Raw genomic sequence first — 26,306 nt, 5'->3', positions numbered from 1 at the left:
CTCCCAAACCGCAAATGGTTTTTCCTTAGGGCTTTCTGCAGAGGTTCGACAGCATCAGGAGATAAGAAGATTGCACCCTGAGGAACACCACACTGATGACAACTGGTCTCCAATGGCAACTCTTTTAAGTCCAGTCTGCAAGGAATGATTTGGACCAGTCCAGAGCACATTGCCTGAAACCTCCTTTTGCTCTGCAGAGCCTCAACAAGATGACCTGGTCCTCTGTCTCAAAGATTGCAGACAAATCTAGTAGGAGCAACAAAGAGGCACGGTCTACGTCCGCATTCAGTCGTTGGTAGTCAACCAAAACTTCCAGGCCCCTGTGTTCCACAGCCTGGTCTGAAACTGGGCAGAAAAAGGACCTGAGCAGATGAGTTACCCAAGAAGACTTGGAGCTGGTCCACTATTGCTCCCTCAATCATCTTGCCTACAAAGTCAGTTTTACTTCAAACCTCTGTCTTAAAACGCCCTTTGTGGTGGAAATGACACGAGGAGATAAATGTTGAGCCATACAGCCCTTCTCCATGTGAAAGGCAATCCGAGGGCAGCAGGAAGCTAAATCCTACACAGCATTGTAAATGAAGAACACCTGGGATGGGAGAGCTGTGCAGATAAGAAGCAGGCAGCTTTGGAGAGAGGGCGGCTTTGGTGGTGGCTTCAGCAGCAGCTTTGGAAGATGGTGGCTTCAGATCGCAGAGGGAGAACAGCTTCAAGCACAGAAGACACCTCGGAAGTGAAGAGGCCTCAGCAAAGCAGGACAAACTCCTACGCTGTGTGCAAGCTGTAGAGAAACCCTGCACTCCAGCCTAGTTTCCTGGACAGACTGCTAGCCTCATGAAGTAGACTTTCCTTGCTCCTTATAAAGCTCACTGGGTGGGTGAGGGATATTTTCATTTGTTAAAACTGAATAAAGCTGCAGTTCTTTGCCCACAATTTAGTGCTTGTAGGAATCTCTAGAACCATGGGTAATACACCCTTCTGAGCATTTCTGGCTGGAAACTGCCAATTATGGGGGAACGTTTACTCTCTGTTCCCAAACTTTAAAAATCGTGCCCCCCAGCAGCAGCTCAACCTTAACTCAGAGGTCTAACGCCATCGTGTCTAACATGGCTTGCGTTTAGGACAGCCCCATCACAGAGACAAGCTTCTCTGTGCAGAACACACTGATCACACTGTCCCCGGCACCTTTTCAGTAGAGAGAGGGAACAATTCTAACCAGCCGCAACTTGCATGTAACGTAGCCAAGAAATCAACTCCTTCCCTGGTGCTTTTCAGGTCTACCAAAACTATTCTCTAGTACAGCTTCACCCATCACCCAGATGGTTGTCCCTCTCTCAGCTCTGGGATTTTCCCACTCTCTCCCAAGATTCACTACTTCCTTAATCTTTACCTCTTTCAGAAGCAATAAAACCTACTTTTTCTGATGGTGAAAAGTGCAGCCAAGTCACAAGGCAAGAGTCATTTCAGAGGCGGCCTTCCATTGCCTGATGTGGTCCTGGACCATCCAAGAACTAGCCGGGACTTGGCGGGGCGGTGGCTCAGTGGTCGACCATCTGCTTGGTAAGCAGAAGGTCCCAAGTTCAATCCCAGGCATCTCCAACTAAAAAGGGTCCAGGCAAGTAGGCATGAAAAACCTCCGTTTGAGAACCGGGAGAACCATTGCCAGTCTGAGTAGACAAGACTGACCTAGATGGACCCAAGAGGGTCTGATTCAGAAGAAGGAAGCTTCATATGTTCATATTCAAGGGAACCCCTAAATTTTCCTCTGGTCCCTGCCTGAAAGTCACCTCTTTGTTCAGTTTTGCCTTGCAGGGACAGTAGCTCAGTGGTAGAGCATCTGCTTGGTAAGCAGAAGGTCCCAGGTTCAGCCCCCGGTATCTCCAACTGGAAAGGGTCCAGGCAAGTAGGCATGAAAAACCTCCGCTTGAGATCCGGAGAGCCACTGCCAGTCTGAGTAGACAAGACTGACTTAGATGGACCCAAGAGGGTCTGATTCAGTAGAAGGCAGCTTCAGATGTTCATATATTCAATAACCAGGCCCTGCTTAGGTTCTGAGATCTGTCATGATTGGTTTAGCCTGGGTCTTCTGGATCAGGGCACTTCTGGTGGGCAGTTATGGACAAGACAATTAGCATACCATTAGCTCCCTTAAGCTTAGAACCTGTTTAATTTAATTTAATTTTTCGATTTATACCCCACCCTATTCCACAAGCGTTCTGTCTTAAGGCATCAGTTAATAGACACAGACTGGGAATGGAAACAGAGAGAATGAATGCAAGAAATTTTGCTGATGTTCATATAATAACCAGAATCTGAGATTGCTGAATTCATAAGAACATAAGAGAAGCCATGTTGGGTCAGGCCAATGGCCCATCCTGTCCAACACTCTGTGTCACATAAGAACATAAGAGAAGCCCTGTTGGATCAGGCCAATGGCCCCTCCAGTCCATCACTCTGTGTCACATAAGAACATAAGAGAAGCCATGTTGGATCAGGCCAATGGCCCATCCAGTCCAACACTCTGTGTCACACAAGAACATAAGAGAAGCCCTGTTGGATCAGGCCAATGGCCCATCCAGTCCAACACTCTGTGTCACATAAGAACATAAGAGAAGCCATGTCGGATCAGGCCAATGGCCCATCCAGTCCAACACTCTGTGTCACACAAGAACATAAGAGAAGCCCTGTTGGATCAGGCCAATGGCCCATCCAGTCCAACACTCTGTGTCACATAAGAACATAAGAGAAGCCATGTTGGATCAGGCCAATGGCCCATCCAGTCCAACACTCTGTGTCACACAAGAACATAAGAGAAGCCCTGTTGGATCAGGCCAATGGCCCCTCCAGTCCAACACCCTGTGTCACATAAGAACATAAGAGAAGCCATGTCGGATCAGGCCAATGGCCCATCCAGTCCAACACTCTGTGTCACACAAGAACATAAGAGAAGCCCTGTTGGATCAGGCCAATGGCCCATCCAGTCCAACACTCTGTGTCACATAAGAACATAAGAGAAGCCATGTCGGATCAGGCCAGTGGCCCCTCCAGTCCAACACTCTGTGTCACATAAGAACATAAGAGAAGCCCTGTTGGATCAGGCCAATGGCCCATCCAGTCCAACATTCTGTGTCACATAAGAACATAAGAGAAGCCATGTTGGATCAGGCCAATGGCCCATCCAGTCCAACACTCTGTGTCACACAGTGGCCAAAAAACTCAAGCGCCACCAGGAGGTCCACCAGTGGGGCTAGAAGCCCTCCCACTGCGCCTCCTCAAGCACCAAGAATATAGAGCATCACTGCCCCAGACAGAGAGTTCCAACAATACGCTATGGCTAGCAGCCACTGATGAACCCCTGCTCCATATGCTTATCCAATCCCCTATTGAAGCTGGCTATGCCTGTAGCTGCCACCACCTCCTGTGGCAGTGAATTCCATGTGTTAATCAACTTTGGGGTGAAGGACTTCCTTTTATCCGTTCTAACCAGACTGCTCAGCAATTTCATTGAATGCCCACGAATTCTCGTACTGTGAGAAAGGGAGAAAAGGACTTCTTTTCTCTACCTTCTCTATCCCATGCATAATCTTGTAAACCTCTCTCATGTCCCCCCACAGTCGTAGTTTCTCCAGGCTAAAGAGCCCCAAGCGTTTTAACCTTTCTTCATAGGGAAAGTGTTCCAACCCTTTAATCATTCTAGTTGCCCTTTTCAACTGATTTGCAAAACCTTCAGAACAAACTGTTAGAGGGTTTCTGGTTGGAAAGTCAATTTTATATCCCAAACAGTTCAATGGATCGTTGGATCGAAATGAGATTAAGAGTCTTTTAGTATAAAAGTAAAAACATTATTTCTATAAGGATGGAGAACTGGGATGGAAAAACCATAAAGCACTAAGAACTACATCTTAACGCTATGAAAGATGCATGGCTAAGAGTGAGGATACTTCCTCTTTCTTCTTGACCTCGGCCCATCTAGACAAAGAAGCCACCTGGCTAACTGCCCAATAGCACAAACAAACAGACCTTTTCCCGGGCTATCTTTTCATTGCCAGGGAATCCCTCTTCCTAGGTCAGGCAGACAATAGAGAACAGGTAAACAGTATTAACCCTAAAATGACTGGAACTTAGAACATTGCAAATTCCAACACAAGCAAGCAAAAAACTCCTGTTCCGTGCCCAAAGGAGTCCACTGGCACAAGATCATAATGGTGGACATTTGCTTAGACAGGTTTATATGGAGACTAGACAAATTCTTGGAGGAGATCAATCAGCTATGCATTGTTGCAACTATACAGAATACCCCTATTCAGAAGCAGCGTGCAGAGTTCTGTAAGGAACAAGGGATGGCTCAACTTCACGCTCGTTTTAAGAACTTCCCGCTGGCATCCATGACTGTGAAGAAAGGTACCATCTTTTTCTTTTTTAAGGAAGCACAAACTGCTAACTGTGTTTGTTAGTGTAGGACACTCTCACTCGGCTTGACTTCACGAATGAAGATTTAAGAAGGGTGCAGTAGTCCATGTCTGCTGCAGGCTCGCTGGTGGCTGACAAGACCAATGTGGGACAGGCAGGTCCGGCCACAGTGGCTGCAGGGAAAAGTCTGATTTGGGGTTGATTTTTTGACCACAGGTAAGGATGCCCGTTGACCGCGGCTAGCCAACTGGGGTGGGGGAGACGAGCTTTGTTTAGGCCACCTTTTCTAGGCCCCTCTCCGTGTGGAGCAAGCAGTGCTGTCCCTAAATAAGGCTGCTTGGTCGTTCAGGGTGCTGCCGAAAAATGCTTTTGTCTCCGGGTCAGCATCAGGCGACCAATACCCTGAACCGCCTACATGCAGGATCGGGACTGCGGCTTCCAGTGGCATCTTCCACCTGCCGTTTCGCCCCTTGCCCATCGCTGCAGGACTTAGTGCATTGTGGGTTGTGGGTGTGGATATGCCCTTCAGGCCTGCGCAGAGGAATTTTTAGGTGAAGCGCAGTGTGCGCGGTACTGGCTCCACCCTTTCACCTTGGGGTCATCTGCCATGGCCCAGTAAGCCGGGACGCCGGCAGCGAGACCTCCAGGTGGTAGGTGTTACATTAACGAGCTCCATCTGCCCGGGTTTGATGTTAGAGTTTTCCTTCTCTTGGCTGGCGAGGTTGGTGAACCCGGCCTGCCCATCTGGTTATTCCGCCGGACATTCGGTCGCACCATGATGTGACAAACTCTGTGAAAAACGGGGGGGGGGGGGGGGGACGGACCAGTGAGAAGGTGTTGCCACGGATGCAGTAATGTAGGAGAGGCCATTGCAGTGACCATCTGCCAGGCATAGCCAGACAGTGACCACGAGGCGTTCACTACACCAGGAAAGGAGAGGCGATGTATTGCGCATGCACTATCCCTGGGGGGGCAGGATACCCCTCCCCCCCCGTGTAGGACAAAACAGGGTTGGGAAAAAAAAAACATTGGAGAGCGATAAAGCAGGCTGCCGTCGTAGGTGTGGGTACTCTTATCACTCGCCAATGTTTTTTCAACCCTGTTTTGTCCTACACTAACAAACACAGATCCCTATTTGTGATTCTTTTAATCTGCTAAAAACATTCCCATGATTCCACACGGCCCACTTATATTAAGTATAGCTTCTTGCCATCCCCATTATGTCTGATGAAGCCTGCTTAAGAGCATATGAAAGCTGACATTCTAAATAAAACTTCGTTGGTCTTAAAGGTGCTCTTGTCTACTGCTTTATCCTAAGGCATTAGTTATCACATGTTCCATTTTGTTGACTGTACTGATTCACTCTTCGTAATTTGCCTTAAGTCCCTTAGAAAGGCAGGCTACAAATAACATAAACAGGAGGATAATAATTGCCTCTCTTGAAACCCTTCCAACGCCTGCAGTGGGTAAACAAAATTCCAGTTTACTTACCGGACCACCCACAGAGAGAAAATACTTGTTCCCTGTGTATTTTGCTACCTAATCCCAAGGTTCATTTTCAAGCATTCCGAATCTTGCACATGCTTTTTATAATAAACCGATTCCAGAAATGAAGTTGAATTCCGTGTATACACTGGAGAAGTTGTGCATGCACCTTAGAGTTGCCAAGTCCAACGCAAGAAATATCTGGGGACTTTGGGGGTGGAGCCAGGAGACTTTGGGGGTGGAGCCAGGAGACATTAGGGTGGAGCCAAGATCAAGGCTGTGACAAGCATAACTGAACTCCAAAGGGAGTTCTGGCCCTCACATTTAAAGGCACGGCACACCTTTTCAATTCCTTCCTTCCATAGCAAATAATGAAGGATAAGGGCACCTTCTTTTGGGGCTCATAGAATTTGTCCCCCTGGTCCAATCTTTTTGAAACTTGGGGGGTATTTTGGGGAGAGGCACTAGATGCTATACTGAAAATTTGGTGCCTCTACCCCAAAAAACAGCCCCCCCCCAGAGCCCCAGATACCCGCATATCAAATTACAAATAAACTAAACTAAACTAAAGCATATCAATTCTCCATGATTTTCTATGGGAATAAATCTCCATAGGGAATAACAGAGTTCCCAGCAGACATTTCCCTCCCCTCCCCCCGCTTTCTGACGACCCTGAAGCGGGGGGAGGGCTTCTAAACCGGGGGATCCCCTGCCCCCACCTGGGGATTGGCAACCCTAATGCACCTAGAATTAAATTTTGTTGGCCTTAAAGGTGTCGCCGGACTCAAAATGTGTTCTATTGTTTCGGGTCAACTCGGCGACCCACCTGAATCCGATTCCAGAAACATTGTTCCTTTTGCGACACAATACTCAACTGACCACAGAGATTCCAGAGGATGCTGCTGCCAAAGGTGGAGTCAGAATCAGCAGTGAGAAAAAGCAAAAAAGAAAAACAGAATAGTGTGTGTGGGGGGGGGGGGAATGTCTGGTGCGGAAATTTGTCTTTCTCCCTGCATGATTTGATTAAAACACCCACTAAGGTCAGATCAAACACGAACATTTCAACACAGAACCAAAGTCCACGTTAGCAAACATTCGGTAGCCGCAAACAAGGTGGCTGAACCGGAGAAAGCCTCCGCGACCACCTTCTTTTGACACTAAACAGGGATTTCCAGCAGAAACAAAGAACATCTCAGAGAGGCCTGAGAGGAACAGAGCAGAGCAGCTCTGATAAGCTGAGACAGCTGGAGAAGTTGCTAAGAATTTCTGCGTTTTGAAAGACTTCATTCTGAGGCTTGGGTGACTGCTGAAAAGGCTGAGTTGTGATAGCTGGGGAACTGCTGTACGTTTGGGTGAGTGGGCTAAAGGTGAAAGTGATTGATTGATTGATTGATTGATTGAGAGTAATTGTTGATGATTGCTTAGGAGTGGTCTGCTCCACCCTCTTTGCATTTTAAGCTGCGCCTTGCCAAAGGCGCGAGCCGAAGGGCGAGAGCTAAAGGGCTCTTGGCCTGTGGCTCTTCGGCTGGGGGCTTCCTAAGGACCAGGAACCCAGATCCCTGATTTCCTTGTTCTCCCAATAAGGTAAGTTGACCTTCCAGAAGGGGAGCCACGTAAGCAACAGCATTTAAAGAGGACTGTATATTTAATATATATATCATGAAGGTAGAATGCCAGCAGGGGGGTGGGGGCTTTCCAGTGTTTTGCACTGAGTGTCACATGTATGACTATCTGCCCACAGGACAGAAGTCTTGGGTGTGTGCTCGATGCAAGGAGCTCCTGGTCCTCAGGGAACGAGTTCGTGCCCTTGAGGCCGAGGTGACTGCCCTGGAGAAGCAGAGACGGTCAGTTAGGCAATTGGGGAAGACTCTTGGGGGCGTATTAGATGAGCCCCACTCTGAATGTGGCAGCCCCGTTGCTGCCAGAGAGCGTGAGGGTCTAGAGGGAACAGGGCACCTTGCTGAGGATAAGGGGAATGCGCCCTCAGAAGGGACCTCTTCTTCGGTTGGTGAGCGGGTATCCTTTCGCGCCAAGGAACCATCCCTGGGCAGGGGGAGAGGGGGGGTCTTGGTAGTTGGTGATTCGATCCTTAGGCAAGTAGACAGCTGGGTGGCAAAACCGCGTATTGACCGTATGGTGACTTGCCTGCCTGGTGCGAAGGTAGCGGACATTACGCGTGTAGTAGATAGGCTGATAGACAGTGCTGGGGAGGAGCCTGTGGTCATGGTGCATGTTGGCACCAACGATGTGGGGAAATGCAGTCGTGAGGTCCTGGAGGAGAAATTTAGGCTGCTAGGTGGGAGACTTAAGGCCAGGACCTCCAAGGTGGCCTTCTCGGAAGTGCTACCTGTTCCACGTGCAGGGCAGGAGAGACAGGCGCAAATTAGAAGTCTCAATGTGTGGATGAGACGATGGTGTAAGGAGGAAGGGTTTAAGTTTGTTAGGCACTGGGATGCTTTCTGGAACAAGCCGGAGCTGTACAAAAGAGACGGTCTCCACTTGTCTCTGGATGGAACCAGGCTGCTGGCGCTTAAAATCAAAAAGGTGGCAGAGCAGTTTTTAAACTAAATCTTGGGGGAAAGCCGACAGGAGATGGAATGTCTCTGGTTCGGGAGGACTCGTCTCAAAGAGATGAAGGGTTGGCTTCTATTTTTCTACCGAGTAACGGATCAGAGTTGTCCACTGTGATGGTGACAAACAGTATGGACTGTCTGCTAGAGTCTCGAGGCGGCAGGAGAGAGGTGGCAGGCCTAGCTTGCTTGGGAAATTATAAATGTTTGTATGCAAATGTTAGAAGTGTCCGAAGTAAAATTGGTGAATTGGAATGTTTAGTGTTGGGAGAAAACATAGACATTGTGGGAATTTCAGAAACTTGGTGGAATGAGGAGAATCAGTGGGACACGGTGATTCCTGGATATAAGTTATATCGGAAGGATAGGGAGGGAAGGGTTGGAGGTGGGGTGGCTCTGTATGTCAGAGAGGATATACGGTCCAGTAAGACTGAGGTCAGAGAATTAGATTCCCTTTTAGAAATGCTTTGGGTTGAAATAGAGGGCCCAAAAGGAAATTTAACTATGGGAGTTTGTTATCGCCCACCAAATCAAAAGAGAGAGGACGATTATAATATGATGGAGGGATTAAAGATAGCGGCTAAACGTAAAAACTGTGTCGTAATAGGTGATTTTAACTACCCGCAGATTGATTGGGTCAATATGTGTTCTGGTCGAGAGAAAGAGATTGAGTTTCTTGATGCTCTCAATGACTGTGCTATGGAGCAGATGGTCTCAGAACCTACCAGGGGTGGGGCGATCCTGGATCTGGTCCTAAGTAATGCCCAAGACTTGGTGAGAGACGTAAAAGTGATTGCACCGCTTGGGAACAGTGACCATAATGTTATTGATTTCACCATTTGTATAAATAGAGAGTTGCCCAAAAAGACCGCCACAACCACATTTAACTTTAAAAGGGGTAAATTCTCTGAGATGAGGAGGCATGTGAGGAGGAAACTGAAAGGAAAGGTAAATACGGTCAAAACCCTTGGGGAAGCTTGGAGACTATTTAAAACCATAATCCTAGAAGCTCAGATAAAATACATACCACAAGTTAGGAAAGGCACAAACAGGTATAAGAAGAGGCCAGCATGGTTAACAAACAAAGCAATGGAAGCTGTAAAAGGTAAGAAGGACTCCTTTAAGCGGTGGAAAACCAGTCCAAGTGAGATTAATAAAAGGGAACACAGGCAGTGGCAAATCAAATGCAAGACTGTGATCAGGCAGGCAAAAAGGGACTATGAGGAGCATATTGCAAAAAACATAAAGACCAACAATAAAAATTTCTTCAAATATATTAGAAGTAGGAAACCAGCCAGGGAAGCAGTGGGGCCCTTGGATGACCATGGGGTAAAAGGATTACTGAAGGAGGATGGGGAAATGGCTGAGAAGCTGAATGCATTTTTTGCCTCCGTCTTCACCGTGGAAGATGAGAAGTGTTTGCCCGCCCCAGAACCACTAATATTGGAAGGGGTGTTGAAAGACCTGAGTCAGATTGAGGTGACAAAAGAGGAGGTCCTACAACTGATAGACAAATTAAAAACTAATAAGTCACCGGGTCCGGATGGCATACATCCGAGAGTTCTGAAAGAACTCAAAGTTGAACTTGTGGATCTTCTAACAAAAATCTGTAATCTTTCATTGAAATCTGCCTCCGTTCCTGAGGACTGGAAGGTAGCAAATGTCACCCCCATCTTTAAAAAGGGTTCCAGAGGAGATCCGGGAAATTACAGGCCAGTCAATCTGACTTCAATACCGGGAAAGTTGGTAGAAACCATTATCAAGGACAGAATGAGTAGGCACATTGATGAACACGGGTTATTGAGGAAGACTCAGCATGGGTTCTGCAAGGGAAGATCTTGCCTCACTAACCTGTTACATTTCTTTGAGGGGGTGAACAAACATGTGGACAAAGGAGACCCTATAGATGTTGTTTACCTTGACTTCCAGAAAGCTTTTGATAAAGTTCCTCATCAAAGGCTCCTTAGAAAGCTTGAGAGTCATGGAGTAAAAGGACAGGTCCTCTTGTGGATCAAAAACTGGCTGAGTAATAGGAAGCAGAGAGTGAGTATAAATGGGCAGTCTTCGCAGTGGAGGACGGTAAGCAGTGGGGTGCCGCAGGGCTCGGTACTGGGTCCCATCCTCTTTAACTTGTTCATAAATGATTTAGAGTTGGGAGTGAGCAGTGAAGTGGCCAAATTTGCGGATGACACTAAATTGTTCAGGGTGGTGAGAACCAGAGAGGATTGTGAGGAACTCCAAAGGGATCTGTTGAGGCTGGGTGAGTGGGCGTCAACGTGGCAGATGCGGTTCAATGTGGCCAAGTGCAAAGTAATGCACATTGGGGCCAAGAATCCCAGCTACAAATACAAGTTGATGGGGTGTGAACTGGCAGAGACAGACCAAGAGAGAGATCTTGGGGTCATGGTAGATAATTCACTGAAAATGTCAAGACAGTGTGCGTTTGCAATAAAAAAGGCCAACGCCATGCTGGGAATTATTAGGAAGGGAATTGAAAACAAATCAGCCAGTATCATAATGCCTCTGTATAAATCGATGGTGCGGTCTCATTTGGAGTACTGTGTGCAGTTCTGGTCGCCGCACCTCAAAAAGGATATTATAGCATTGGAGAAAGTTCAGAAAAGGGCAACTAAAATGATTAAAGGGCTGGAACACCTTCCCTATGAAGAAAGGTTGAAACGCTTAGGGCTCTTTAGCTTGGAGAAACGTCGACTGAGGGGTGACATGATAGAAGTTTACAAGATAATGCATGGGATGGAGAAAGTAGAGAAAGAAGTACTTTTCTCCCTTTCTCACAATACAAGAACTCGTGGGCATTCGATGAAATTGCTGAGCAGACAGGTTAAAACGGATAAAAGGAAGTACTTCTTCACCCAAAGGGTGATTAACATGTGGAATTCACTGCCACAGGAGGTGGTGGCATCCACAAGCATAGCCACCTTCAAGAAGGGGTTAGATAAAAATATGGAGCAGAGGTCCATCAGTGGCTATTAGCCACAGTGTGTGTGTGTGTGTGTATATATATATATATATATATATATATTTGGCCGCTGTGTGACACAGAATGTTGGACTGGATGGGCCATTGGCCTGATCTAACATGGCTTCTCTTATGTTCTTATGTTCTAACGACACCAGGAAAATTGTGCGGGATGAAACGATGCGAAATAAAAAGCCTCGTTTTATACGCACATGAATTTATTGAAGGCATCGCTACAACCTAGCCGAACCTTCTCCAGTAGTAGACTATTTCACTGCTACAGGATGTGGTGACAGCTACAAGCACAGCAGTCTTCAAGAGGGGACTGCATAAACATATGGAGCAGAGGTCCATCGGTGGCTATTAGCCACACCGTATTGCTGGAGTGTTCTGCCTGGGGCAGTGATGCTCTGTATTCTTGGTGCATGGGGTGGGGGGGGCAACAGTGGGAGAGCTTCTAGTGTCCTGGCCCCACTGGTGGACCTCCTGATGGCGCCTGTTTTTTTGGCCACTGTGTGACACAGAGTGTTGGACTGGAGGGGCCATTGGCCTGATCCAACAGGGCTTCTCTTATGCTCTTATGTCTGGAGCAGTGATGCTCTGTATTCTTGGTGCTTGGGGGGGGGCACAGTGGGAGGGCTTCTTGTGTCCTGGCCCCACTGATGGACCTCCTGATGGCACCTGGTTTTCTTGGCCCCTGTGTGACACAGAGTGTTGGACTGGATGAGTCAATGGCCTGATCCAACATGGCTTCTCTTATGTTATGTCTGGGGCAGTGATGCTCTGTATTCTTGGTGCCTGGGGGGGGGCAACAGTGGGAGGGCTTCTAGTGTCCTGGCCCCACTGATGGACCTTCTGATGGAACCTGGGGTTTTGGCCACCGTGTGACACAAAGTGTTGGACTGGATGGGCCATCAGCCTGATCCAATATGGCTTCTCTTATGTTCTTATGTCTGGGGCAGTGATGCTCTGTTTTCTTGGTGCTTGGGAGGGCATAGTGGGAGGGCTTCTAGTGCCGGGCCCCACTGATGGACCTCCTGATGGTACCTGTTTTTTTTGGCTACTGTGTGACACAGAGTGTTGGACTGGAGGGGCCATTGGCCTGATCCAACAGGGCTTCTCTTATGCTCTTATGTCTGGGGCAGTGATGCTCTGTATTCTTGGTGCTTGGGGGGCACAGTGGGAGGGCTTCTAGTGTCCTGGCCCCACGGATGGACCTCCTGATGGCACCTGGTATTCTTGGCCCCTGTGTGACACAGAGTGTTGGACTGGATGAGCCAATGGCCTGTTCCAACATGGCTTCTCTTATGTTATGTCTGGGGCAGTGATGCTCTGTATTCTTGGTGCCTGGGGGGGCAACAGTGGGAGGGCTTCTAGTGTCCTGGCCCCACTGATGGACCTTCTGATGGAACCTGGGGTTTTGGCCACTGTGTGACACAAAGTGTTGGACTGGATGGGCCATCAGCCTGATCCAATATGGCTTCTGTTATGTTCTTATGTCTGGGGCAGTGATGCTCTGTTTTCTTGGTGCTTGGGAGGGCATAGTGGGAAGGCTTCTAGTGTCCTGGCCCCACTGATGGACCTCCTGATGGTACCTGGGGTTTTTTTGGCCACTGTGTGACACAAAGTGTTGGACTGGATGGGCCATCAGCCTGATCCAATATGGCTTCTCTCATGTTCTTAGACATGTTACCCAGTTCCATGCCTCCAAAACAGACCCTGTTCTGTAAACTTTTCACATGCCAGAGCTGAGTAATTCTCAATATTCACTACCCGAATGAGCCTCAGAATGGCTTTCAATCTCCTTTCCCCTTCCCTCCCCGCCAGAGACATGCTGTGAGGTGGGTGGTGCTGAGAGAGCTCTGAGAGAAACTGCTCTTGAGAAGAACAGCTCTGTGAGAACTTGTGACTAACTCAAGCTCACTCCAGCAGCTGCAAGTGGAGGAGTGGGGAATCAAACCCGGTTCTCCCAGATAAGAGTCCGCACACTTCACCATGACACCAAAGAGAGGAGCTTCTCCCCCTACCAGCCCTTCAGTCCCTGTCTCTGCAGCTTCTTCCACCCTATCCAAAAGCTAGCATGACTATTGAGCAGAATGAGACGGGATTTGAAGGCATTACTAAAAACTATCAGAGTCTGAATTATTGACCATGTCCTAATAGTTTTACCACAGCTGAGATGGAGACAGTACTCTAGATTTTCTGCCTTCAGCCACAAACAGTTAGTTTTTACAGTGTCTGTTTTGAATAATGACTTTCAATGCTTCAGTTTTATTTTAGAAAAAGTTTGAGTCCAGGGGAGAAGAAATTGGATTTATATCCCCCGCTATACTCTGAATCTCAGGGTGGTCACAATCTCCTTTACCTTCCCCCACTTCCACAACAGACACCCTGTGAGGCAGGTGGGGCTGAGAGAGCTCTCACAGTAGCTGCCTTTTCTAGGACAATTCCTATGAGAGCTATGGCTGACCCAAGGCCATTCCAGCAGGTGCAAGTGGAGGAGGGTGAATCAAACCCCGTTCTCCCAGATAAGACTCCGTGCACTTAACCACTACACCAAACTGTCTCTCAAGACCAACAAAGTTTAACTCTGGGTATCAGCTTTCATGTGCATGCACACGTTTTCAGATGCACAGAAAAGCTTCTACCCGGAATCAAACGTTGTCGGTCTTAAAGGAGCCACTGGACTCAGACTTTGTTCTGCTGCTTCAGACCAACACAGCTACCCACATAAAAATATATAAATCCCACTATATAAAATATGCAGGCCCAGCACTCTTTTCTTCCTCCCCCACCCCACCTGAATAAATTACAGAGGCAGTAATCCTGTATACCAACAGGCAGTGTGTGCCCCTAAAACTCCTCTAACTCCATATTCTAACTCTCCAACTTTGCTCCCAAATCTAATAACAGACTGCTCCCCCCCACACCAATTGAATTTCTAGCCCCTTTCCCATACCAGAGCCCATTCCCTCTAAGAACATAAGAGAAGCCATGTTGGATCAGGCCAATGGCCCATCCAGTCCAACACTCTGAGTCACATAAGAACAGAAGAGAAGCCATGTTGGATCAGGCCAATGGCCCATCCAGTCCAACACTCTGAGTCACATAAGAACAGAAGAGAAGCCATGTTGGATCAGGCCAATGGCCTATCCAGTCCAACACTGTGTCATATAAGAACATAAAAGAAGCCATGTTGGGTCAGGCCAATGGCCCATCCAGTCCAACACTCTGTGTCTCATAAGAACATAAGAGAAGCCATGTTGGTTCAGGCCAGTGGCCCCTCCAGTCCAACACTGTGTGTCACATAAGAACATAAGAGAAGCCCTGTTGGATCCGGCCAATGGCCCATCCAGTCCAACACTCTGTGTCACACAGTGGCCAAAACTCAGGTGCCATCAGGAGGTCCATGACACTAGAAGCCCTCCCACTGCTGCCCCCCCCCAAGCACCAAGAATACAGAGCATCACTGCCCCAGACAGAGAGTTCCATCAATACTGTGCGGCTAATAGCCACTAGTGGACTTCTGTTCTATATGTTTATCCAATCACCTTTTGAAGTGCTTGCAGGCCTCACCACCTCCTGTGGCAGTGAATTCCAGGCGTTAATCGCCCTTTGCAAGAAGAACGACTTCCTTTTATCTGTTCTAACCCAACTGCTCAGCAATTTCATTGAATGCCCACGAATTCTTGTATTGTGAGAAAGGGAGAAAAGGACTTCTTTTTCTACCTTCTCTATTCCATGCATAATCTTGCAAACCTCCATCATGTCACCCCTCAGCCACCATTTCTCCAAACTAAAGAGCCCCAAGCACTTTAACCTTTTTTCATAAAGACAGTGTTCCAACCCTTGAATAATTCTAGTTGCCCTTTTCCGCCCTTTAACCCCACAGCCCCTCCAGCGGGCGAATTTCACTTCTCTTACATATTTAAAAGTGCTTTTACTCCACTTTTCAGCCAAAAAATGAATTCTCTGAAGAGACCTAAGCTTGTCCACCCCGCCAACACACACACACACGCAACCCTTACCTCCCTCCCCACAGGCAAATCACATTTCAGCCCCCCAGCCTCTCTCTTCCCCTCAATCCCAAGGTCGCCTCACCAGCAAAATCCACCTTTGGCAGCCCCCTAGACACATTCTCCCCTCAACTAGTCGCCTCATGTTAATCCCCCCTCTAACCTCAACCCTGCCCCCACCACCTCCTGTTCCGTCACTCACCACCCACCCCCAATTCACCACCCTGGGCAGACCCCAAATGAGCCCCCCATGTCTTTCTCCCCCTCCCCGCACTTCTAACCCTCAATTTCCCTCCACATCCACTCACCCCACACCCCTCAACTAGCCCATGTTAATCCCCCCACTAACCACAACCCCCCCAACCCCCTGTCATTCACCGCTCACCCCCAATACAGCACTCTGGGCAGACCCCAACGAAGCCCCCCAACTCCTTCTCCCCCTCCCCCCACTTCTAACCCTCAATTCCCCCACACCCCCAAAAAGCCTCCAGTCCTGTCACTCACCGCCCACCCCCAATTCACCACCCTGGGGAAACCCCAAATGAGCCCCCCCATCTCTTTCTCCCCTTCCCCCCACTTCTAGTTCTCAATTCCCCCTCCCCCCACCTTTCCCCCTCTAACCTCACCCCCCCCCCAAAGGCCCCAATTCAACACCCTGGGCAGACCCCAATGAAGCCCCCCATGACTTTCTCCCCCTCCCCCCACTTCTAACCCTCAATTCCCCCACACCCCCAAAAAGCCTCCAGTCCTGTCACTCACCGCCCACCCCCAATTCACCACCCTGGGGAAACCCCAAATGAGCCCCCCCATCTTTTTCTCCCCTTCCCCCCACTTCTAGTTCTCAATTCCCCCTCCCCCCACCTTTCCCCCTCTAACCTCACCCCCCCCCCAAAGGCCCCAATTCAACACCCTGGGCAGACCCCAATGAAGCCCCCCATGACTTTCTCCCCCTCCCCCCACTTCTAACCCTCAATTCCCCCACACCCCCAAAAAGCCTCCAGTCCTGTCACTCACCGCCCACCCCCAATTCACCACCTTGGGCAGACCCCCAAATGAGCCCCCCCCATGTCTTTCTCCCCCTCCCCCACTTCTAGTTCTCAATTCCCCCCTCCCCCACCTTTCCCCCTCTAACCTCATCCCCCCCCCAAAAAGGCCCCAATTCAACACCCTGGGCAGACCCCAACGAAGCCCCCCAAGTCTTTCTCCCCCTCCCCCCACTTCTAGCTCTCAATTCCCCCTCCCCCCACCTTTCCCCCTCTAACCTCATCCCCCCCCAGAAAAGCCCCCCAGCTCCCCCTCCCCCATTTCTAACCCTCAATCCCCCCGCAGACCCCAACGAAGCCCCCCCAAGTCTTTCTCCCCCTTCCCCACTTCTAATCCTCAATCTCACACTCACCCCCACCCCTCAAGTAGCCCCCCATGTTAATCCCCCCTCTAACCTCAACCCCCCCCCACCTCCAGTCCTGTCACTCACCGCCCACCCCCAATTCACCAACCTGGGCAGACCCCAAATCAGCCCCCCCACGTCTCTCTCCCCCTCCCCCACTTCTAGCTCTCAATACCCCCTCCCCCCACCTTTCCCCTTCTAACCTCATCCCCCCTGACAAAAAAGCCCCAATTCAGCACCCTGGGCAGACCCCAACGAAGCCCCCCAAGTCTTTCTCCCCCTCCCCCCACTTCTAGTTCTCAATTCCCCCTCCCCCCACCTTTCCCCCTCTAACCTCACCCCCCCCCCCAAAAGGCCCCAATTCAACACCCTGGGCAGACCCCAACGAAGCCCCCCAAGTCTTTCTCCCCCTCCCCCCACTTCTAGCTCTCAATTCCCCCTCCCCCCACCTTTCCCCCCTCTAACCTCATCCCCCCCAAAGGCCCCCAGCTCCTCCTCCCCCTCCCCCACTTCTAACCCTCAACCCCCCCACTCACCCCACCCCTCAAGTAGCCCCCCATGTTAATCCCCCCTCTAACCTCAACCCCCCCCCCCACCTCCAGTCCTGCCACTCACCGCCCACCCCCAATTCACCACCCTGGGCAGACCCCAAATGAGCCCCCCGGCTCCTCCTCCCCCTCCCCCACCTCCCTAACCTCAACCCCCTCCCCCAAAAGCCTCCAGTGCTGCCACTCCCCACTAGGCAAGCCCCCCCTCCCCCCCGTGCCTGTCACTCACCCTGCTTGGGGGCGGCGGTGGCGGTTGCCATGGCGGCGGGAGAGCGCGAGGGCGCGCGCGCACCCCCCTCCTCCTCCTCCTCCGCGGCCGTGCCTCAGGGGCCCCTCGCGCACAGTCCCGCTTCCAAGATGGCGGCGGCTCCCGAGCCAGAGAAAGGGCGGGGCGCGGAGCGAGGGGCGGGGCGGACGCCGCACCCCTATTGGGCGCGCCGGCTCGAAGGGGCGTGGCCCGCCTCCCCTGCGTTTTTTTTTTTGAAAGGCGTCTTTTCCCAGCAGCGGGGGAAGGGGCGTGGCTAGGAAGGGGGCGCGGCTTGAGGCGGGAAAGGGGCCAAAGGGGGCTCGAGCGCGGCGGGAGGGGAGGGGCGAGGGTGACGTCACCGGCGGGGCGGCTTCCATTGACTTCCGCGGGAGGGAAGATTCGAACTCGCGATTCGGCGCTTCGGAGGGACGTCAGTCTGAGATTCCGTGGGCTGCAATAAAAGCGCACCTGCACAGTTTTGAATCATGAGATTTGTCCAAGTTTATCCCAGCAGGGGAATTTGGAAGGCGATGACGTCAAGTTCAGGAGGCAGCAACCCTCCCCCCCTCCTTCCCCTCCTCCCAGATGCAAAAGGCTCTACTCTCTCGGCTTGGCTTCGCGAACGAAGATTTAAGAAGGGTGCAATAGTCCACGTTTGCTGCAGGCTCGCTGGTGGCTGACAAGACCAATGCGGGACAGGCAGGTCCGGCCACAGCGGCTGCAGGGAAAAGTCTGATTTAGGGTTGGTGCTGTAGCAGTACGATACTTCCTCAATCTCCTTTTGTCCTCAAGAGCAGCTATGCGTGCGTTCTCAAAGGAAGCCAACACGCAAGCTTTAGTCTTTGCACACTTTGTGAGGCAGGTGCATGCCTTTTCTTTGTTGTTATTTTTTGACCGCAAGTAAGGATGCCCGTTGACCGCGGCTAGCCAACTGGCGGGGAGGAGACGAGCTTTGTTTAGGCCACCTTTTCTAGGCCCCTCTCCGTGTGGAGCAAGCAGTGCTGTCCCTAGATAAAGCTGCTTGGTCGTTCAGGGTGCTGCCGAAAAATGCTTTTGTCTCCAGGTCAGCATCAGGCGACCAATACCCTGAACCGCCTACATGCAGGATCGGGACTGCGGCTTCCAGTGGCATCTTCCACCTGCCGTTTCGCCCCTTGCCCATCGCTGCAGGACTTGATGCGTTGTGGGTTGTGTATGTGGATATGCCCTTCAGGCCTGCGCAGAGGAATTTTTTAGGTGAAGCGCAGTGTGCGCGGTACTGGCTCCACCCTTTCACCTGGGGGTCATCTGCCATGGCCCAGTAAGCCGGGACGCCGGCAGTGAGTCCTCCAGGTGGTAGGTGTTACATTAACGAGCTCTATCTGCCCGGGTTTGATGTTAGAATTTTCCTTCTCTTAGGCTGGCAAGGTTGGTGGGCCCAGCCTGCCCATCCGGTTATACCGCCGGACAATTCGGTCGCACCATGACGTAGCAAACTCTGTGAAAAACGGGGGGGACCAGCGAGAAGGTGTTGCTACGGATGCAGTAATGCAGGAGAGGCCATAGCAGTGACCATCTGCCACGCACAGCCAGACAGTGACCACGCGGCGTTCATTACACCGGGAGAGGAGAGGCTATGTATTGCACATACACTTTCCCTGGGGGGGGGGTGGTAGGATGCCCAGAGGGAGCCCACCCACCCCCACCCCCCCTTGGAGCATGCGGCCCACAAATCGGCTGGAGGACCCTTTAAATCTGGCCAGAGGGGAGAGAGACAGGTGGCTGCCGGCCCATAAAATGCATAAGGCGAGCAAGACTGGGGATTTGGCATAGCTGCTTGGAATTCAGGCACACCAAAGCTCCGGCTCGCCAAAGGCATTTGAAGGGTGGTCCTTGGTTAAGCGGCCCCGTGGCGCAGAGTGGGAAAGCAGTAGGACTGCAGGACAGTAGTCTGAACGCTCTGCTCATGACCTGACTCCGATTCCAGCGGAAGCTGGATTCATGTAGCCGGCCCAAGGTTGACTCAGCCTTCCATCCTTCCGAAGCCGGTCAAATGAGTCCCCAGCTTGCTGCGGGGAGAGCGTAGACGACTGGGGAAGACAAGGGCAAGCCACCCTGTCAAAAGTTTACCGTGAAAATGTTGTGAAAGCAACGTCACCCCAGAGTCAGAAACGACTGGTGCTTGCACAGGGGACCTTTCCTTTCCCTTGGCTATGCTGTTTGAGATTCAGGTGCGCCAAACCTGGCTGGCCCAAAGCCCTTGAAACCCTTCAGATGCTGCGGGGGAGAGGGGGAGGGTTTGGCATACCTGAATGATCCCAAATGCAAAGGGTCTCCTTTCAAATGCAAAAGGTCCCGTTCCTCTGCCTTCCCCTGATGAGAGCCAGTTGGTGGTTAAGTGTGCGGACTCTTATCTGGGAGAACCAGGTTGGATTCCCCACTCCACTTGCAGCTGCTGGAATGGCCTTGGGTCAGCCAGAGCTCTCTTATCTGGGAGAACCGGGTTTGATTCCCCACTCCTCCTCTTGCAGCTGCTGGAATGGCCTTGGGTCAGCCAGAGCTCTCTTATCTGGGAGAACCGGGTTTGATTCCCCACTCCTCCACTTGCAGCTGCTGGAATGGCCTTGGGTCAGCCAGAGCTCTCTTATCTGGGAGAACCGGCTTTGATTCCCCACTCCTCCACTTGCACCTGCTGGGATGGCCTTGGGTCAGCCATCGTTCTCTTATCTGGGAGAACAGGGTTGGATTCCCCACTCCTCCACTTGCACCTGCTGAGATGGCCTTGGGGCAGCCATCGTTCTCTTATCTGGGAGAACAGTGTTGGATTCCCCACTCCTCCACTTGCACCTGCTGGGATGGCCTTGGGTCAGCCATAGCTCTGGCAGAGGTTGTCCTTGAAAGGGCAGCTGCTGTGAGAGCCCTCTCAGCCCCACCCAAATCACAGGGTGTCAATGCAGCCACTAGAGCTTGCCCTGTACCAAGTAGAACATAAGAGAAGCCATGTTGGATCAGGCCAGTGGCCCATCCAGCCCAACACACTGTGTCACACAGTGGCCAAAAAAACCCAGGTGCCATCAGGAGGTCCATCAGTGGGGCTAGAAGCCCTCCCACTGTGCCCCCCCAGCACAAGAATACAGAGTATCACTGACCCAGATAGAGAGTTCCAACAATAGACTGTGGCAAATAGCCACTGATGGATCTCTGCTCCAGATGTTGATCCAATCTCCTCTTAAAGATGGCTATGCTTGTAGCCGCCACCACCTCCTGTGGCAGTGAATTCCACATGTTAATCACCTTTTGGGTGAAGAAGGACTTCCTTTTATCCATTTTAACCCGACTGCTCAGCAATCTCATTGAATGCCCACGAGTTCTTGTATTGTGAGAAAGGGAGAAAAGAACTTCTTTCTCTGCCTTCTCCATCCCATGCATGATCTTGTAAACCTCTCTCCTGTCACCCCGCAGTCGACATTTCTCCAAGCTAAAGAGCCCCAAGCATTTCAGCCTTTCTTCATAGGGAAAATGTTCCAAACATGATACTGGCTGATATGTTTTCAATTCCCTTCCTAATAATTCCCAGCATGGTGTTGGGCTTTTTTATTGCAACCGCACACTGTCTTGACATTTTCAGTGAGTTATCTACCACGACCCCAAGATCTCTCTCTTGGTCAGTCTCTGCCAGTTCACCCCCCATAAACTTGTATTTGTAGCTGGGATTCTTGGTCCCAATGTGCATTACTTTGCACTTGGCCAGAATGAACCTCTCTCCCTTCTCCATCCCATGCATAACCTTGTAAACCTCTCTCCTGTCACCCCGCAGTCGACGTTTCTCCAAGCTAAAGAGCCCCAAGCGTTTTAACATTTCTTCATAGGGAAAGTGTTCCAAACCTGTAATCATTCTAATTGCCCTTTTCTGCACTTTTCCCAATGCTATAATATCCTTTTTGAGGTGCAGTGACCAGAATTCAACCAGTGAAAACAGAGTTGGATGAGATCCCCACTCTAGAAGAGACTGTTAAAGCCATCAAGCAACTGAAAAGTGGCAAGGCAACAGGAGTTGATGGAATTCCACCAGAGATCTGGAAGCATGGGGGCACAGTACTACATAGCTCACTTCACAAAGTACTTGTCACCTGCTGGGAACAAGGCAAATTACCACAGGACTTTCGCGATGCAATCATCCTCACCCTATACAAGAACAAAGGGGAAAAGTCAGACTGCTCCAACTACCGGGGGATAACCCTGCTCTCCATCGCAGGCAAAATCCTTGCCAGAATACTCCTGAACAGACTGGTGCCCGCCATTGCAGAAGAACTCCTTCCAGAGAGCCAGTGCGGCTTCAGAGCTAACAGGAGCACCACCGACATGGTATTTGTTCTCAGGCAGCTCCAAGAGAAATGCAGGGAACAAAACAAGGCTCTGTGTGGAGAAACGCCATTTTAGTCAGTGGCGGTGCTTCAGTTGGCAGGGGTCAGTAAATCCCTCAGCAGGCTTTGTAGCCTTCCCCTCACTCCCCCCTCCCTTCCAGAGCCAAACCAACAACGCTAGAGGGAAAATCCCCTAGAGAGGCAGGAAGTGCTTTTGTTCTTGGCATGTGTGTTAGCAGGAAGAGAGGGGCAGTTGGAAGCCAGCGCTCAGCGAGCATGTGGTGAGCAATGGAGGCTCCTGCCTGGGAGGCCCCAGGCAGGCAGACTAAGTAAGTAATTCACAAGACAGGGCAAGTTTAGATCAGGGCCAGCAGGACGCGTTTATAACACATTTTGTTTGTCAGGCTGTTTGCTGTGCGTGTGCTGTGCTGTGCTAACTTTTTAAACGCAACTGTTTTTGTTTTGTTTTTCTTTTCCTATCTTTTTCTCTTTTTAAATAAATATATTTTTACTGTTTAAATGCTGGCAGTCAATCTCTGTACCACCTAGATCCCCAAACCGCTTTAGACCACGCTGTTTTCAAGAAGGGGGCCCCAGGAAGGGGGAAGGCACGCAGTTGGATAAGGTGCCAATCCTCCAGGGGTGCCCCAAAGAAGCACTGAGGTCTCTGTGAAACCCAAGTGCAGGGTGGCAGAGGACCTGGAGGCTTAGCCTCATAGCTGGAGAGGGGGATTGGGAGTCCTGTTCCTCTCAATCTGAACCCCGGGACTGAGCAGGTGGTGGCAGCGCGCCCAAGGGGCAGGAGGAGAAATAGCTCCCTCCAGGAGTTGGCGACTCAATAGGGAGCTGACGGGACCGGGTCTGAAGGCAGAATCGGGCCGGTTCCGCCACACTCTGTATGTGACTTTTGTCGACCTTACCAAAGCTTTCAATACCGTTAGCAGGAAAGGCCTGTGGCAAATCTTGGAACGTTTAGGATGTCCCCCAAGGTTCCTCAGCATGATCATCCAGCTACACGAAGACCAACGAGGCCAAGTCAGACACTGCAACGACCTCTCGGAGCCCTTCCCAATAGGCACAGGTGTAAAGCAAGGCTGTGTTCTCGCGCCAACTCTCTTTACGATCTTCTTTAGCATGATGCTTCAAAGAGCCGCAGTAGATCTAGATGATGACGATGGTGTCTACATCCGCTATCGCACCGATGGCAGCCTGTTCAACCTGAGGCGACTAAAGGCCCACTCCAAGACAATGGAAAAACTCATCCGAGAGCTACTGTTTGCTGATGATGCTGCACTCGTCTCCCACTCGGTATCAGCTCTGCAGCATATGACGTCCTGCTTTGCAGAGGCTGCCAAGCTATTCGGCCTAGAAGTTAGTCTGAAGAAGACAGAAGTTCTCCACCAGCCTGCACCCAGGAAGATTATCACCCTCCCTGCATCACTGTGGGTGAATCAGTTCTGAAGACAGTCCAGCAGTTCAGCTACCTGGGGTGCATCATCTCCTCAGATGCCAAGATCGACAAGGAGATTGACAACAGGCTGGCAAAGGCAAACCGTGCATTTGGCCGACTGCACAAAAGAGTGTGGAGCAACAAGCATCTGAAAAAAGGCACAAAGATCAATGTTTACAAAGCGGTTGTGATGACAACCCTCATCTACGGCTCCGAATCATGGGTTTTATACCGTCATCACCTGCGACTCCTTGAGCGCTTTCATCAGCGCTGCCTTCGCACCATCCTCAACATCCACTGGAGTGACTTTGTGACCAACACTGAAGTTCTCAAGCGGGCGGAGGTTACCAGCATCGAGGCACTGCTGTTGAAGACGCAGCTGCGCTGGGCAGGGCATATTTCTAGGATGGAAAACCACCGCCTTCCAAGATTGCCCTGTATGGCGAACTCTCCACCGGCCATCGAAATAGAGGGGCACCAAAGAAGAGGTACAAGGACTCCTTGAAGAAATCCCTTGGCACCTGTCGCATCAACCATCACCACTGGTCTGACCTAGCCTCAGATCGCAAAGCATGGAGGCACACCATCCACCAGGCTGTCTCTTCTTTTGAGAACGCACGCATAGCTGGTCTTGAGGACAAAGGGAGATTGAGGAAGAATCGCACTGCTACAGCACCAACCCTAAATCAGACTTTTCCCTGCAGCCACTGTGGCCGGACCTGCCTGTCCCGCATTGGTCTTGTCAGCCACCAGCGAGCCTGCAGCAGACGTGGACTATTGCACCCTTCTTAAATCTTCGTTCGCGAAGCCAAGCCGAGAGAGAGAGAGAGAGACCAGAATTGTACACAGTATTCCAAATGAGACAGCACCATCGATTTATACAAAGAAATATGCTCTGTCACTGATAGGGTTGCCAATCCCCAGGTGGGGGGCAGGGGATCCCCCGGTTTGGAGACCCTCGCCCCGCTTCAGGGTCATCAGAAAGCGGGGACAGGGGAGTGAAATGTCTGCTGGGAACTCTATTATTTCCTATGGAGATTTATTCCCATAGAAAATCATGGAGAATTGATCTGCGGGTACCTGGTGCTCTGAGGGGGGGGCTGTTTTTTGGGTTAGGGGCACCAAATTTTCAGTATAGCATCTAGTGCCTCTCCCCAAAATACCCCCCAAGTTTCAAAAAGATTGGACCAGGGGGTCCACTTCTATGAGCCCCAAAAGAAGGCACCCCGATCCTTCATTATTTCCTATGGAAGGAAGGCATTGAAAAGGTGTGCCGTCCCTTTAAATGTGAGGGCCAGAACTCCCTTTGGAGTTCAATTATGCTTGTCTCAGCCTTGATCTTGGCTCCACCCCTAATGTCTCCTGGCTCCACCCCCGAAGTCCCCAGATATTTCTTGAATTGGACTTGGCAACCCTAGTCACTGAGCCACAGTCCCCGCCTCCCTGCCCTTAGTGAGGGTGGTGAAAATGTACTCTGTACTCGCTGGCCCTTCGTACGCATTCCGAGGCTGGATCTGAACGTGCCCCGTGAGCAACTTTGTGCCAAGCAGCAGAAGCCAGGGATGGGGTGGAAAAAACTTCATGGAAATAGTTGCCGGGTGACACGGGGTTACCATTCAATCCCCAGAGGATCAATTTACCCTCATTACAGCGAGTGCATGCAACATGAGATCGGCCTGTCTTGTGAAGTATTCATGACGCTTGGGGTGGCAGCAAAGCCACGACTGATTCGGTCCAGGGGCTGAGACAGGTGTCCCGCCTGGAGGCAGAGGGAAAACACGGACAAATTCTTCGATGTACCAGGGAATCCTTCCATCCCACCCAATTCCTCGCATACGGTAAGAGCTAAACATACTTGACTGGGCTGTCTTCTGGATCCTGTTTCTTTCCTGCCCCTGTGACTGTCTGCCTTTGATTCACTAATTTTTGGGCTTACAACAATTCATAGAATCATAGAATTGGAAGAGACCTCCAGGGTCATCTAGTCCAACCCCCTGCACAATGCAGGAAACTCACAAACACCTCCCCCTAAATTCACAGGTTCCTCATTGCTGTCAGATGGCCATCTAGCCTCTGTTGAGAAACCTCCAAGGAAGGAGAGCCCACCACCTCCCGAGGAGGAAGCCTGTTCCACTGAGGAACCGCTCTTAACAAGTCATAGAATCATAGAATTGGAAGGGACCTCCGGGGTCATCTAGTCCAATCCCCTGCAGAAGGCAGGAAACTCACAAATCCCTCCCCCTAAATTCACAGGATCCTCATTGCTGTCAGATGGCCATCTAACCTCTGTTGAAAAACCTCCCAGGAAGGAGAGGCCACCACCTCCCGAGGAGGAAGCCTGTTCCACTGAGGAACCGCTCTTAACAAGTCATAGAATTGGAAGAGACCTTCAAGGTCATCTAGTCCAATCCCCTGCAGAAGGCAGGAAACTCACAAATCCCTCCCCCTAAATTCACAGGATCCTCATTGCTGTCAGATGGCCATCTAACCTCTGTTGAAAAACCTCCAAGGAAGGAGAGCCCACCATCTCCCAAGGAGGAAGCCTGTTCCACTGAGGAACTGCTCTAACAGTCAGGAAGTTCTACCTAATGTTGACCCAGAAACTCTTTTGATTTAATTTCAACCCGTTGGTTCCGGTCCAACCTTCCGGGGCCACAGAAAACAATTCCACACCATCCTCTATAGGACAGCCCTTCAAGTACTTGAAGATGGTGATCCTGTCACCTCTCAGCCACCTCCTCGCCTCCTTCCAACGGATCCTGTTGTTGTTGTTCAGTCACACAGTCGAATCCAACTCTTTGAGACCCCATGAACTAAGTCACACCAGGCCCTCCTGTCTTCCACCATTCTCCGAAGTCTGCTCAAATTCAT

The 26,306-nt window shown here is 50.7% G+C and overlaps 1 protein-coding gene across 1 annotated transcript in view; it reads right to left on the bottom strand.

Annotated features, from left to right (window-relative positions):
- Positions 1–17,729, bottom strand: part of ARNT (aryl hydrocarbon receptor nuclear translocator) — a 108,504-nt gene extending 90,775 nt beyond the window's left edge. Inside the window, exon 1 of the mRNA XM_060256460.1 lies at positions 17,625–17,729. Within this exon, the coding sequence (XP_060112443.1) occupies positions 17,625–17,655 (31 nt within the window). The 5' untranslated portion in view covers positions 17,656–17,729. The remainder of the gene's footprint in view (positions 1–17,624) is intronic.
- Positions 17,730–26,306: the final 8,577 nt, after the last annotated feature.

The sequence above is a fragment of the Heteronotia binoei genome, chromosome 1, assembly GCF_032191835.1.
Source record: "Heteronotia binoei isolate CCM8104 ecotype False Entrance Well chromosome 1, APGP_CSIRO_Hbin_v1, whole genome shotgun sequence".
NCBI classification, from domain to species: domain Eukaryota; kingdom Metazoa; phylum Chordata; class Lepidosauria; order Squamata; family Gekkonidae; genus Heteronotia; species Heteronotia binoei.
Note: the sequence above shows the minus strand (reverse complement) of the source record. Positions and strands in the feature narration are given on the sequence as shown.